The sequence below is a fragment of the Mesoplodon bidens genome (genome assembly GCF_964165515.1).
Source record: "Mesoplodon bidens genome assembly, chromosome: 8".
NCBI classification, from domain to species: Eukaryota; Metazoa; Chordata; class Mammalia; order Artiodactyla; family Ziphiidae; genus Mesoplodon; species Mesoplodon bidens.
This window is the reverse complement of record NC_138165.1, coordinates 44,340,610-44,356,229: the sequence shown is the minus strand read 5'-3', so window position 1 is coordinate 44,356,229 and position 15,620 is coordinate 44,340,610. Positions and strand designations below refer to the sequence as shown.

Sequence of the window (15,620 nt, the reverse complement as noted above, 5' to 3'; positions counted from 1 at the left end):
GTGCGTTTGAGATGGTAGAAAGACTAAGAACCACTGCTCTGGAGTATTTCTTCATTGCCATTAGAATTCCTTGTTATGCCTGGTTTGTGACGGTCACTAAGCATTTGAACTTGTATATCTCAGTAAAGTTCAATTATATCAACACTGTAGTTATTATAATTTCCTAAAGTTCAGTAAACTGTACTTTAGAGATTCTTCTATTTTTGTGGGAATGCAGGGTCTCAAACTAGTAGAAGAGAACAATTAACTCCTGAAATTCTGTTCCATGATTAACTTTGTTAGTATGAATTTAAATGTTCTCAGGTCAGTATTATTATTTTTTACAGTGAATGATAATGCTGATAGTTATGATTAGATTTCTTTTCACTAATCAATTTTTGGAGGAATTCTTTTTTTTTTAAAGGAGCAAAGCATTTAGTGTATCTATTTTATTTTACCGTACAGTAGGTAATACAGCTAGGTAGATTAGCCCTTAATGGCACATGAGAAGCATCTTAAACTAGTCCCAGTTGAGTAAGATTGAGTGGAGAGAGTAAATAATAACTCCCATGGACCAGAACAGGGGGCCATCAGGATACATCAGGGTCTTCTGTAGTCTCAGGTGAATGCAACGGGGTTGTTCTTCAAAGAGAGTATCTTCTTTACTCTCTGCCACTGATCTTACTGGACTGGAAATCATTATAATGAGGTGTCTTCAGATGTTAATTTTGATCTAAGTACTTCCCTGGCTTTGATCTGTGCTTAGGAAAGAAGAGGACAAGGGGAATGATAACCCTCTCAGCCCAGGGCCCTTATTACTTATGACTTTCCATTCTTACTACTGCTGGTGTGTACCTACTCATATGTCCTTGATTTGGATTGCTCCTGTGAGAAGATTCTCTTCTGCCTCTGACACCAGTTGGACCCTACCTTCTATTCTTTTTAGCATGTCTCATCCTTATTAGGATAAGCAAAGAGTATTACTGCAATACAATTAGTGCAAGGAGTGTTAAGAAAATATAGTAAAGTAAGTAAAATTGCTGCTTGATAGAGGGAACAAATGTCACATGAGCTATTTGGCGCTCATAGTAACAATTAAACAGTGTCTTTGCTGACACCTAGGAACTCATTGAAAGCCACTTAAGTAACCTATTAAGTTGAGAACTGAAATGTCTATAAAAGACATAATCTGATTTGTGACTCACATATGGACAAGTGCTGTTTTTAGTGCTCAAAGAAAAAGTAGAATTCCTTCATGTAATCTAAAAAAATGGTACAAACAGGACAAATACTTGAAATAATATGTATTTTAAGTTATAAGTGAGTACAAGAGAGTGGGGAAACACAATGCTAATTTAAATGAAAGAACATGCTTGTAATGTAACAAGATATGTACCTTAGAATTAGGTGATGGTACACACATGTGATTATGAGGCACAGTAAAGAAGTTATAGGGATCAAACTGAGCATTTTACTCTAAGTAATGAAATTGAAAAAATTATATTTGATAACCAAGACTTATATTTGACAGCTTGAGATCTATTACTAATTCTGAAGATGTCTGATACTCTTTTTTAACTTGTATATTAATGTATAAAAGATATTTGGGAAACATGTTTCCAGATTGTAAGCATATTCGGTAAAAACTGATGGTGTTTTTGTTATACCAAATTACATTTTCCTTTTCTCGTTTGTTTTTTTCTCCCTCTAGGAAACTGACTGGACATTCTTTCCACATGGGCTATAGTATGGCAATTTTGAATGGCATTGTAGCTGCTCTTACTGTAGCTTGGTGCCTCATGTAAACCCACACTGAAGCAATATTCTTGACAAAACTTAGTCATGATTGCTTTGTAATAACAGGGAAGAACATCATTGCCTACTCAGAAGACCAAGAAACCTGCTGCTCATTATGTGCTTCAGATACATGTCATATCGTCATCATTATGGAGGACTTTTTAAGCATCGTTCTAGAGCCTAGGCATTGGGAATATCTACGTGTTAAGTTTCAGGTAATGCTTAAAAGTGTAAGATGTTTACCTCATCTTTTTACTTTTGTATGCATTGTCCTTATAAGTTGTAGAAAACGTTTTAATGGAACTCAAACCCGAAAACTTGGATTCAGAACATCCTGTGTCAATGCCTGCCTTTCCATGTATATGTATATACTACATTTTTGCTAAGAAATACTGATAGTACTGTTTTAGAAATATTTCTTATTTATTCATTATATTAGTAAAGCAAACAATGCCTACTACTTTGACATTTTACAGAAGCTACTTTTAAATCAGAATATTTAGTTTTCGATATATAGAAGGTGCAGTTATATTTTTTAATGGGCTATGGTTCTTTATGTGTTTTTTTACATATTTTCCTACTATATCTTGAATTTGTAAGTTTTTAAATTGTTACATCTAGGCAAATGTAAATGTTATTTTTTAGCTCGTGCAAACCTTAATACCTACCATTTTTAATAAGTATTTTGTCTTTTAAGAAAAGCACACTGGCCTGAGTTTAAAACTAAGTAAACTTATTTAAAAAAAAACAAAAAAAAAACTGAAAAAAGTTTAATTATTTAAGCCATGAAAATATTCAGGAAATTTAAAGCTATTCACTATTTCCATTTTCACAATTGCAAATACTTATCATGGTGTATATATGATTACTTCAACAAAACTGATACTATCTTGTTTTTAATAAATATAAACCTGAAGTTTTAATGTTTAGAAATGCTTGAACTAGTTTGTTTTTCATCTCCAAAATTTGGTTACCAAAATAGAAAAGGTATTTTGATACAGTGTGTACATGTATAATTTTTTAATGTATAGTTTCCTTATTTTCCTATTTAAATGTTCTTTTGTAATTGTGCTGCTCTGTTTTTTCATAGTAATTAAGCCTTAATTGTTCCCACTTCCTTTCTAAATACCTGTTTAGAATAGTCACTTCAATTCTAGAAAGATGGACTATTTTAAATACTGTTTTCCCTGGCCACAGAAAAACCTACATTAGGATAGCATTGTGTAGCAAAACTGCTTATTCAGGCCAAATGGGAAATGAGTATCTGCAGTGTGTTCCTGTTATCTGCTGATTGTTGTTACTGAGTAAATGATTTAATAATGTTTCTAAAAGTCTTAACATTTTTTTACTATTCAAAAACCTTTTATTGGAAATGCCAAATGCTGCTCTAATTTAAATTATCTGAAGTGGTTAGATTAATATGGGAGGAGGTATAAGATATACATACATACATATACACAAATCCCATGGCTTAAGTATTCCTTCCAGAGCGTTTGTCATATGAACCTATTTTCACTTCCTGCCTTCCTCGCCCAACCTCCTCCTTTCCCCCTAACCTTGGCTCTAAAGGGCTCTTCTCTCCACCTCCCAAGTCGTCCCCCCTCCCCCACCCCATCATCAAATTTGGATAGTTTCTTCCAGATCTTTGTGTCTTATGACTAAGAAAAATATAGTAGACCCTTTACATGTAAATATCTGTAAGACATATCTATATATAATATAGATATATATCTGTAAGATACTTCTGGAACTCTCTTTCTTTTGGACTAGCACTCCTCTTTCTTGGGAAACTTCTCTCTCCAGTCTAACATAGAATCCAGATATAAACTATCCTGCTTCATTAGCAGAGTGATTGAGGATAAGTACCTAACCAAAGCTGGGCCAATTCTAGTTTCTTATCTTTTCTGGCCACAGTGATTGTAACAGGAATAGAGACATGACTTAAATTAGGCCAGTCCCTTCCCAGGATTTTTCAAGTTGAAATTAAGGTAAATTAAGCTGGGAAGATACAAGCCCAGGAGATGCTGGCAGCCAGGGTTTAGCCAAACTCAGTGGGAAAGAATAGGGTTGACACTGATGCTACTGATGACATTCCAGTAGTCCCTGAAGCCCAGTGGTGACCCTGCCATTCTTGAAATTTGCTTTTCTCACAGTTTTGAAAGCTGGAAGTCCAAGAATAGGGTGCCAGCATGGTTGGGTTCTAGTAAAGATAGCTGTCTTCTCATTGTATCCTACTTGGGTGGGGAGAGAGAGGGCTAGCTCTCTTCCTCCTAGAAAGATTCTAATCCCACCATGGGGGCTTTACCATGCATTACCTAATTACCTCCCAAAGGCCTCACCTCCTAATACCATCCTGTGAGGAGTTAGTTTCAACAAATGAATTTGGTGGGATTTGGGGGGCACAAACATGCAGTCCATAACAATATCCAGTACCAAAAGTGGGGTCTTTGAAAAGATAAGATAGACTTGGACTTCGCTGGTGGTGCAGTGGTTAAGAATCCACCTGGCAGTGCAGGAGACACGGGTTCAAGCCCTGGTCTGGGAAGATCCCACATGCTGCGGAGCAACTAAGTCCCTGCACCACAACTATGGATGCATGCGCTCTAGAGCCCATGAGCCACAACTACTGAACCTGCGTGCCACAACTACTGAAGCCTGTGTGCCTAGAGCCTGTGCCCTGCAACGAGAAGCCACTGCAATGAGAAGCCCGCACACCACAACGTAGTGTAGCCCCCGCTCGCCGCAACTAGAGAAAGCCCACGCTCAGCATCAAAGACCCAACACAGCCAAAAATAAAAATAAATTAATAAATTAAAAATAATTTTTTTTCAGGTTCTAAAACACCAAGATAATTACTTATTTTTTTAAAAAAGGACAGACTTCCAGTAAAACAGATCTTAAAAGAAATTTTTCCATATTTGTCCATTTTTCCATTTGTTTACTTCATTGTATCAGGACCCTATGTTGCAAGCAACATATACCATCTGACTAACTTAAGGAAAAGGAATTTATTGGAAGGATACCCAGTGACTCTCAGAACTGGTAGGCAGGAATCAAAAAAGTATTAGAGGGTTAAGGAAGAGGAAGCAAGGGGACTGTTAGCAGGAAAGCCTGGTCAGGATGATAAAATGAATCCTTGTCATTTGTTCTTGTTCCTTGCAAGATCAGCTCAAGGTTCAGACAGCATCAAAAGTCAGTTGTTGGATAAAAATATACACTACATCCAGAAAGACCCGAACTTTATTTTTTTTAATTAATTAATTTTTATTGATGTATAGTTGATTTACAATATTAGTTTCAGGTATAAAACACAGTGATTCAAAATTTTTTATAGATTATACTCCATTTAAAGTTATGAAATAATGGCTGTATTCCCTGTGCTGCACAATATATCCTTGTGGCTTATTTTATACAAAGTAATTTGCACCTCTTAATCCCCTACTCCTATCCCTATCTTGCCACTCCCTGCTACCCTCTCCCCATTGGTAACCACTAGTTTGTTCTCTGTATCTATGAGTCTTCTTCTTCCTGTTATATTCATTTATTTATGTTTTAGATTCCACAAATAAATGATAACATACAGTATTTGTCTTTCTTCGTGTGAGTTATTTCACTAAACATAATACCCTCCAGGTCCATCCATGTTGTTGCAAATGGCAAAATTCCATTCCTTTTTGTGGCTGAGTATTCCATTATATATATATATATATATATATATATATATATATATATATATATATGTATGTATGTAAAACACTTCTTTATCCATTCATCCATTGATGGACACCTGGGTTGCTTCCATATCTTGACAATTTTAAATAATGCTACTGTGAACATTAGGGTGCATTTACCTTTTTGAATTAGTGTTTTTGTTTTCTTTGCATATATACCCAGGAGTGGAATTGCTGGATCATATATGGTAGTTTTAGTTTTTCGAGAAACCGCTGTACTGTTTTTCACAGTGGCTGTACCAGTTTACATTCCCACCAACAGTGTACTAGGATTCCCTTTTCTCTACACCCTTGTCAGTATTTGTTATTTGTGTTCTTTTTGATGGTAGTCATTCTGACAGGTGTGAGGTGGTATTTCGTGGTTTTGATTTGTATTTCTCTAATGATTAGCAATAATAAGCATCCTTTCATTTGCCTGTTGGCCATCTGTATATATTTTTTGGAAGAATGTCTATTCAGTTCTTCTGCCCCCCACTTTTTTAAGATCTTTATTGGAGTATAATTGCTTTACTGAGTTGTGTTTCTGCTGTATAACAAAGTGAATCAGCCATATGTATACATATATCCCCATATCCACTCCCTCTTGCATCTCCCTCCCACCCTCCCTATCCCACCTCTAGGTGGTCACAAAGCACCGAGCTGATCTCCCTGTGCTATGAAGCTGCTTCCCACCAGCTATCTATTTTACATTTGGTAGTGTATATATGTCAGTGCTACTCTCTCACTTCGTCCTAGCTTACCCTTACCCCTCGCCGTGTCCTCAAGTCCATTGTCTACGTCTGCATCTTTATTCCTGTCCTGCCCCTAGGTTCATCAGAATCATTTTCTTTTTTTTAGATTCCATATATATGTGTTAACATACGGTATTTGTTTTTCTCTTTCTGACTTAACTTCACTCTGTATGACAAAGACCCCAACTTTAAATGTGTCTCAACTGGCTTTATACCAAAGTCTTCAATAGATTATTCCAATGTTCAGAAACAGCAGCTAATGGGAATTCCCTGGCGGTCCAGTGGTTAGGACTCAGTGCTTTCACTGCTGGGGCCCAGGTTCGATCCCTGGTAGGGGAACTAAGATCCCACAAGCCACACAGCGTGGCAAAAAAAAAAAAAAAAAAAAAAGAAACCCCAGCAGCTGATAAGCTGATAATTAAGTACATTATCTGACCTCTTCTGTGTAGTAAGTTTTTTTGACTAGAGCAGTGTTGTGTGAGAATCCATGATAATGTATACACTATTCAGTAAATCCATAAATGATGGTGCTGCTAGAAGTATCACAGACAAGAAAAGCAAATCTAAGACCATAATATGTCTACCAATGAGGACAAAACTGCTAAAATGTTACCCCTTCTAATGCAGTTAGTTGGCTACCAGGTCGCAGGGCTGACCCCCCAATATATGATACCATAAAAGGGCTCTTGGTAAAGTGGGGATATGGGGTTGAAGACGGGGAGGGGATGTGAGAGTAGCCAGGAAAGCCTCTGAAAGTGCAGTTCTATCTGTAGACTCCATCCTTGCCATCCTGGCACTTTGTTTATCCTCCCATTAAGTACTGGCTTGACAGAAGGAGACTAACATTTACAGAATATGTTATCTTGTCTACCTGATTATTCAGAGTTTCTTTCACAGTGAGGGCTTTGCTGTGAGCATTAACATAGCTCAGACGTATTCTCACATTCTGGATCCATTTTAAGAGATCCATCTGTATACCCCTTCCCAACCTTTCTTAAGTTGGCACCAGTTCTTTTCTAAGCCCCTGACAATCCAGCCAAACTGCTAGTTCATGCTCCATGAATATGCATAATCCTTTTTTCACAGCATATCTCTTCAGGCCAAGGAGACAACAATATTAACTGCTTGAAGTTCTACTCCCTAGGAGGATTTTCCTTCCCTGTTCTTCACTGCCACCCATTAACAGGGGGTTTAATGCCCTCTACCACCTCATTTTTGACTGGTAGTAACATAATATCTGAACCACCTATGAGTCAAGCTTGGGTTTTTTTCCAAATCAGTCAGTTATCCATAAGGAACTCTCATGAGGCCATAGTTTTGAGTTGAATGAAAAGAGGCAGTGTGACAGGAGAATGCATACTGGGAATGTGATCATACAACTACTCAGGCCTTTAGGACTAGTTCTCCTGAATGACAGAATTCAAAATAGGGCCTAAGTCAGTAGTTCTCAACTGAGGGCAATTTTGCCTTCCAGGGGCAAAATTTATCAATTTAGCTAAATATTTAGCAGTGTTTAGAGACATTTTTTATTGTCATAATCGGGGGATGCCACTGGCAGCTAGTTGATAGAGGCCAGAGATGCTGCTGAACATCTGTAATGCCTGGGACAGCTCCCCACTAGAAAGAATAATCAGCCAAAACGTCAGTAGTGCCAAGGTTGAGAAACCATGATCTATATTCGTGACTAAGTGAATCACATAATATCTGGTTCAGAATGGATAGCTGGAGTCATAGGGTATTTGGAGTTCAAGATCAGGTGTTCATTCTCGAAAAAGGCCAAATACAAAGAGCCTATTTCTCAGAAGGAAGTTATTAGCCTAAGAGAACTTGTCTCTGTGCCAGAACCCCATGGACCTCTGATTGGCAAGGTCTGTCACAGACACCAGTCATTAACTACTATGGCCTTGTATATTATTAAAGATTCCCCACATGATACTACTCCTGGTCAAAGAATTCAGTTCATAAAAAAAACCTACCCACAAAACATTTTCTTCCTATCTCCATATGCTGCCTATTGTGCTCAAGGGAGAAATGCTTCCACAGATGTTATGTACAACAATGCTATTGTTGAATTGGAAGCTGAGGACATATTTGGCCATTTAAACTTCCTTAAGCATTGGGCACACAGGCAAAATGGATGTTAAGGTACTGACTGGGGTCACTGAGAACCCACCAAGGGGAAACTGAGCTACTGCTACACAACGGGAGCCAGGAGGAGTATGGAAAAAACCCCAAAGGCCCCGAGTTGCTTCCTTGTTAGACTCTCATATTAAGTTAGTGGAATATCACAACAGCCTTACACAGGTAGAGCCTCAAATCCCTCAAGAATGAGGTTTTGGTCACACCACTGGATTGAAAACCTACACCTGTTGAGAGTTCTGGATGAAAGCAAGGGAAAATGAAATAGATATGAGACAAAGTAATACCAGCTAGGTATTATTTTGGGTCTCACAACCAGTTTCAAAAACAAAAAGCTAGAGCCTTCAGCCGTATTTCTTTCTTTCCTGTGGCATGTGTGTACTTTAACTAACTTCCTTTTTATTTTTTTCTTTGTTTCTCCCATTATTGTATGAAAGATTTTGACAATGGCTGTAACTACAATGCAGGGCATTGTTTGCAGAATATATTGTGATGGGATTACTGTAGGACTGGGGAGGAATGAACATTCCCTGTGATCCTGGATATGGAACTAAATATAGTAACCTATGAGACTTTTAATTGTCTTCCTGTGAAGAAAGATCAGTGTATTCTGAATTGAACGAGGAATGGTTGTACATTATGGTAGATGAGAAATTTTTTGAAGGGTAATCATGTGAAGTAGTGAGTATGTGTATATTGGGCAGGAAAAGGAGTGGACTTTAGTGGGTATTTTGTCATTTATTGACTACTAAACCCCAAAACCCATTTTTACTTTGGGAGAATGTGAGTGTCTTTTAGAAGGCAAGGCTCCATGTTGTATTAGAAAAGGCTAAGAGAGTAGATATTTTCTTTCTCCCAAACTGATTGCTAATATGTAACCTTGGTGTCACAAATTGTACTGCTCCTGCCTGAGTTTTGAGTTGTGAATGGATGGCATCATAACTAACAGAAAACTTAGAATTCATTCATAGTTGTGCCATTCTGTGGCATTGGTAATGGTTTCTAGCAGTGTTCTGCTGTGATTGGGCCAGTAATAGAATCCTAATCAGGCTGTTTTGATGCATAACTTTTGCTGTCTCTGCTACCAGGCTTTCCTTGATTTCTGTCATTTTATGATCCTGGTTTTCTGATCTTTTCTTCAATTCTGTGAGCTACTCCCTAACCTTAAAATAAAATTATTTTCTTCCTAGCCAGCTAAAATTAGATTCTGATGTTTAAAATCAAGTACTGAGAATTCATATATCTACTTTCCATCACTGCCTGTCCATGAAGCTTCTTGAAAAAACTTTGTTCCACCATGATTTCAGCCACCTAGACTCATTTCTTTTACTAATTTAAAAAATTATCATATGCTATCCAGCCTTATTATTTTATAATGACTCATCTTCCTAAAGAGTCTTTTAGACTCTTTTTAAATGTATATAGTACTTAGGCTGAAGCTTACATACAGCAGGTGCTCAGTAATTGTGCATGACATGTTTTGAACACAATTTGTGCATAGAATTACAAAGTGGTAAAGGAAAAAAAATTTTTTAATTTTGGAAGAAATGACTTCAGATCTTACATATCTTACAAATACATGAATTGACAATAAGAAAACTCACTACAAACAACATAAATAAGTGTTCCTTATACTAGTACAAATATCTTTTTATACAATGCTAAATTTTTTTCAAAAATACAAAGGAAGGTAATAGGAATGTATAAATAGGGTGATATTTGAAATAAAACATACCCTTGGATTTCCTTTAGGTCTAACCATTTGCAGTGACATAGGACTAAGCAGACAAGTGGTATAATTAAAGGAAAATCAGAATGCAATTAGATTTTCTTAAATTCATGTATCAGAACCAGCCTCCACAGTAAATTAGTCTTAAATATTAAGTCACTGGGATAAAGACCTGAATTGTACAGAACTACAGGTCACTTCTCTGAGTAAAGAAGTATCTATCCAGCAACGTAAGATGGTTAGTCAACCATCAGTGCTTAGAATGATAATGTTTTTACTTATAATCTGAAAAAGTTGTATACAACAAAACACCCAAATTTATGACACTAAACTCCCCTAGATACTGGAATTTGGAAAAACTCTACACGAACAGCCCAGAAAGATGTACAAGGGGGCAGAAAAATGACAGATGTTTAACAGTGGACACCCTGGTAACATGGCGGGGGGGGGATCCAATGTGTTCATAAAGGACCACCAGGAAAAGTGTTAGAAACAAACTGAAATACATACTTTGAGCTAAAGTAGTCTCTGCTACTCAAGAAAAAGAAATGTTTCAAATCCATGCTGAAAAGATGGACCAAAATTTTAAGCTTAAGAGCATGTTTTGGGGGGGGGTCTGGAGGGGGAGTAGTCACTAGTGGTTTATTAAAACATCATAAAAGAAATGAATAGGGATACACCAGAAATACAGCTACACGTGGAACAACTCCTACAGAACACCTACTGAACGCTGGCAGAAGACCCCAGACCTCCCAAAAGGCAAGAAACTCCCCACAAACCTGGGTAGGGCAAAGCGGAGAGATTCCCGCACAGAGGATCGGTGCTGAGCGGCACTCACCAGCCCGAGGCGCTTGTCTGCTCGCCCGCCGGGGCGGGCGGCGCGGGAAGCTGAGGCTCGGGCTTCGGTCAGAGCGCAGGGAGAGGACTGGGGCTGGCGGTGAGAACTCAGCGTGAAGGGGGCTAATGTGCCACAGCTAGCCGGGAGGGAGTCCGGGAAAACTCTGGAGCTGCCGAAGAGGCAAGAGACTTTTTCTTCCCTCTTGGTTTCCTGGTGCGCGAGGAGAGGGGATTAAGAGCGCTGCTTAAAGGGGCTCCACAGACGGGCGCGAGTCGCGGCTGAAAGCGCGGAGCCCAGCGACGGGTGTGGGACGCTGGGGCTGCTGCTGCTGCCGCCAAGAAGCCTGTGTGCGAGCGCAGGTCACTGTCCACACCGCCCTTCCGGGAGCCTGTGCAGCCCGCCACTGCCGGGGTCCCGGGATCCAGGGGCGGCTTCCCTGGGAGAACGCACGGCGCGCCTCGGGCTGGTGCAACGTCACGCCGACCTCTGCCGCTGCAGGCTCGCCCCGCACTCCGTGACCCTCCCTCCCGCCCGGCATGAGTGAGCCAGAGTCCCCGAAGAGGCTGCTCCTTTAACCCTGTCCTGTCTGAGCGAAGAACAGATGCCCTCCGGCGACCTACACGCAGAGGCAGGGCCAAATCCAAAGCTGAGACCCAGGAGCTGTGAGAACAAAGAAGAGAAAGGGAAACCTCTCCCAGCAGCCTCAGAAGCAGCGGATTAAAGCTCCACAATCAACTTGATGTACCCTGCATCTATGGAATACATGAATAGACAACAAATCATCCCAAATTGAGGAGCCAGGAGTCAGTGCTGTGCCTCTGAGGTGGGAGAGCCAACTTCAGGACACTGGTCCACAAGAGAGCTCCTAGCTCCACATAATATCAAACGGCGAAAATCTTCCAGAGATCTCCATCTCAACACCAGCACCCAGCTTCACTCAACGACCAGCAAGCTACAGTGCTGGACACCCTATGCCTAACAACTAGCAAGACAGGAACACAACGCCACCCATTAGCAGAGAGGTGGCCTAAAATCATAAAAAGTCCGCAGACACCCCAAAACACACCACCAGACGTGGACCTGCCCACCAGAAAGACAAGATCCAGCCTCACCCACCAGAACACAGGCACTAGTCCCCTCCACCAGGAAGCCTACACAACCCACTAAACCAACCTTAGCCACTGGGGACAGACACCAAAAACAACGGGAACTACGAACCTGCAGCCTGCAAAAAGAAGACCCCAAACACAGTAAGATAAGCAAAATGAGAAGACAGAAAAACACACAGCAGGAGAAGGAGCAAGATAAAAACCCACCAGACCTAACAAATGAAGAGGTAATAGGCAGTCTACCTGAAAAAGAATTCAGAATAATGATGGTAAAGATGATCCAAGATTCTATTTCCCAGATCCAAAATCTTGGAAATAGAATAGACAAAATGCAAGAAACAGTTAACAAGGACCTAGAAGAACTAAAGATGAATCAAGCATCGATTAAAAACACAATACATGAAATAAAAAATACTCTAGATGGGATCAATAGCAGAATAACTGAGGCAGAAGAACGGATAAGTGAGGTGGAAGATAAAATAGTGGAAATAACTGCTGCAGAGCAAAATAAAGAAAAAAGAATGAAAAGAACAGAGGACAGTCTCAGAGACCTCTGGGACAACATTAAACGCACCAACATTTGAATTATAGGGGTTCCAGAAGAAGAAGAGAAAAAGGGACTGAGAAAATATTTGAAGAGATTATAGTTGAAAACTTCCCTAATATGGGAAAGGAAATAGTTAAGTCCAGGAGGCACAGAGAGTCCCATACAGAATAAATCCAAGGAGAAATATGCCAAGACATATATTAATCAAATTGTCAAAAATTAAACACAAAGAAATCATATTAAAAGCAGCAAGGCAAAAACAACAAATAACACACAAGGGAATCCCCATCAGGATAACAGCTGATCTCTCAGCAGAAACTCTACAAGCCAGAAAGGAGTGGCAGGACATAATTAAAGTGATGAAGGAGAAAAACCTGCAACCAAGATTACTCTACCCAGCAAGGATCTCATTCAGATTTGATGGAGAAATTAAAACGTTTACAGACAAGCAAAACCTGAGAGAGTTCAGCACCACCAAACCAGCTTTACAACAAATGCTAAAGGAACTTCTCTAGGCAAGAAACACAACAGAAGGAGAAGACCTACAATAACGAACCCAAAACAATTAAGAAAATGGGAATAGGAACATACATATCAATAATTACCTTAAATGTAAATGGACTAAATGCTCCCACCAAAAGACACAGATTGGCTGAATGGATACAAAAACAAGACCCATATATATGCTGTCTACAAGAGACCCACTTCAGACCTAGAGACACATACAGACTGAAAGTAAGGGGATGGAAAAAGATATTCCATGCAAATGGAAACCAAAAGAAAGCTGGAGTAGCAATTCTCATATCAGACAAAATAGACTTTAAAATAAAGACTACTAGAAGGGACAAAGAAGGACACTACATAATGATCAAGGGATCGATCCAAGAAGAAGATATAACAATTGTAAATATTTATGCACCAAACATAGGAGCACCTCAATACATAAGGCAAATACTAAAAGCCATAAAAGGAGAAACCGACAGTAACACAATCATAGTAGGGGACTTTAACACCCCACTTTCACCAATGGACAGATCATCCAAAATGAAAATAAATAAGGAAACACAAGCTTTAAATGATACATTAAACAAGATGGACTTAATTGATATTTATAGGACATTTCATCCTAAAACAACAGAATACACTTTTTTTTCAAGTGCTCATGGAACATTCTCCAGGATAGATCGTATCTTGGGTCACAAATCAAGCCTTGGTAAATTTAAGAAAACTGAAATTGTATCAAGTATCTTTTCCGACCACAACGCTATGAGACTAGATATCAATTACAGGAAAAGAGCTGTAAAAAATACAAATACATGGAGGCTAAACAATACACTACTTAATAACGAAGTGATCACTGAAGAAATCAAAGAGGAAACAAAAAATACCTAGAAACAAATGACAATGGAGACACGACAACCCAAAACCTATGGGATGCAGCAAAAGCAGTTCTAAGAGGGAAGTTTATAGCAATACAATCCCACCTTAAGAAACAGGAAATATCTCGAATAAACAACCTAACCTTGCACCTAAAACAATTAGAGAAAGAAGAACAAAAACATCCCAAAGTTAGCAGAAGGAAAGAAATCATAAAAATCAGATCAGAAATAAATGAAAAAGAAATGAAGGAAATGATAGCAAAGATCAATAAAACTAAAAGCTGGTTCTTTGAGAAGATAAACAAAATTGATAAACCATTAGCCAGACTCATCAAGAAAAAAAGGGAGAAGACTCAAATCAATAGAATTAGAAATGAAAAAGGAGAAGTAACAACTGACACTGCAGAAATACAAAAGATCATGAGAGATTACTATAAGCAACTCTATGCCAATAAAATGGACAACCTGGAAGAAATGGACAAATTCTTAGAAATGCACAACCTGCCAAGACTGAATCAGGAAGAAATAGAAAATATGAACAGACCAATCACAAGCACTGAAATTGAAACTGTGATAAAAAATCTTCCAACAAACAAAAGCCCAGGACCAGATGGCTTCACAGGCGAATTCTATCAAACATTTAGAGAAGAGCTAACACCTATCCTTCTCAAACTCTTCCAAAATATAGCAGAGGGAGGAACACTCTCAAACTCATTCTACGAGGCCACCATCACCTTGATACCAAAACCAGACAAGGATGTCACAAAGAAAGAAAACTACAGGCCAATATCACTGATGAACATAGATGCAAATATCCTCAACAAAATACTAGCAAACAGAATCCAACAGCACATTAAAAGGATCATACACCATGATCAAGTGGGGTTTATTCCAGGAATGCAAGGATTCTTCAATATACGCAAATCAATCAACGTGATACACCATATTAACAAATTGAAGGAGAAAAACCATATGATCATCTCAATAGATGCAGAGAAAGCTTTCGACAAAATTCAACACCCATTTATGATAAAAACCCTGCAGAAAGTAGGCATAGAGGGAACTTTCCTCAACATAATAAAGGCCATATATGACAAACCCACAGCCAGCATCGTCCTCAATGGTGAAAAACTGAAACCATTTCCACTAAGATCAGGAACAAGACAAGGTTGCCCACTCTCACCACTCTTCTTCAACATAGTTTTGGAAGTTTTAGCCACAGCAATCAGAGAAGAAAAGGAAATAAAAGGAATCCAAATCGGAAAAGAAGAAGTAAAGCTGTCACTGTTTGCAGATGACATGATACTATACATAGAGAATCCTAAAGATGCTACCAGAAAACTACTAGAGCTAATCAATGAATTTGGTAAAGCTGCAGGATACAAAATTAATGCACAGAAATCTCTCGCATTCCTATAGACTAATGATGAAAAATCTGAAAGTGAAATCAAGGAAACACTCCCATTTACCATTGCAGCAAAAAGAATAAAATATCTAGGAATAAACCTACCTAAGGAGACAAAAGACCTGTATGCAGAAAATTATAAGACACTGATGAAAGAAATTAAAGATGATACAAATAGATGGAGAGATGTACCATGTTCTTGGATTGGAAGAATCAACATTGTGAAAATGACTCTA

At 38.7% G+C, this 15,620-nt stretch overlaps 1 protein-coding gene across 1 annotated transcript in view; it reads left to right on the top strand.

The window, feature by feature from the left end:
• Positions 1-3,100, top strand: part of ARL6IP6 (ARF like GTPase 6 interacting protein 6) — a gene marked incomplete at its 5' end in the record, with an annotated part of 37,140 nt that extends 34,040 nt beyond the window's left edge. The window contains one exon of the mRNA XM_081242094.1: positions 1,691-3,100. Coding sequence (XP_081098220.1) covers positions 1,691-1,784 — 94 coding nt within the window. The 3' untranslated portion in view covers positions 1,785-3,100. The remainder of the gene's footprint in view (positions 1-1,690) is intronic.
• Between the last annotated feature and the right edge of the window lie 12,520 nt (positions 3,101-15,620).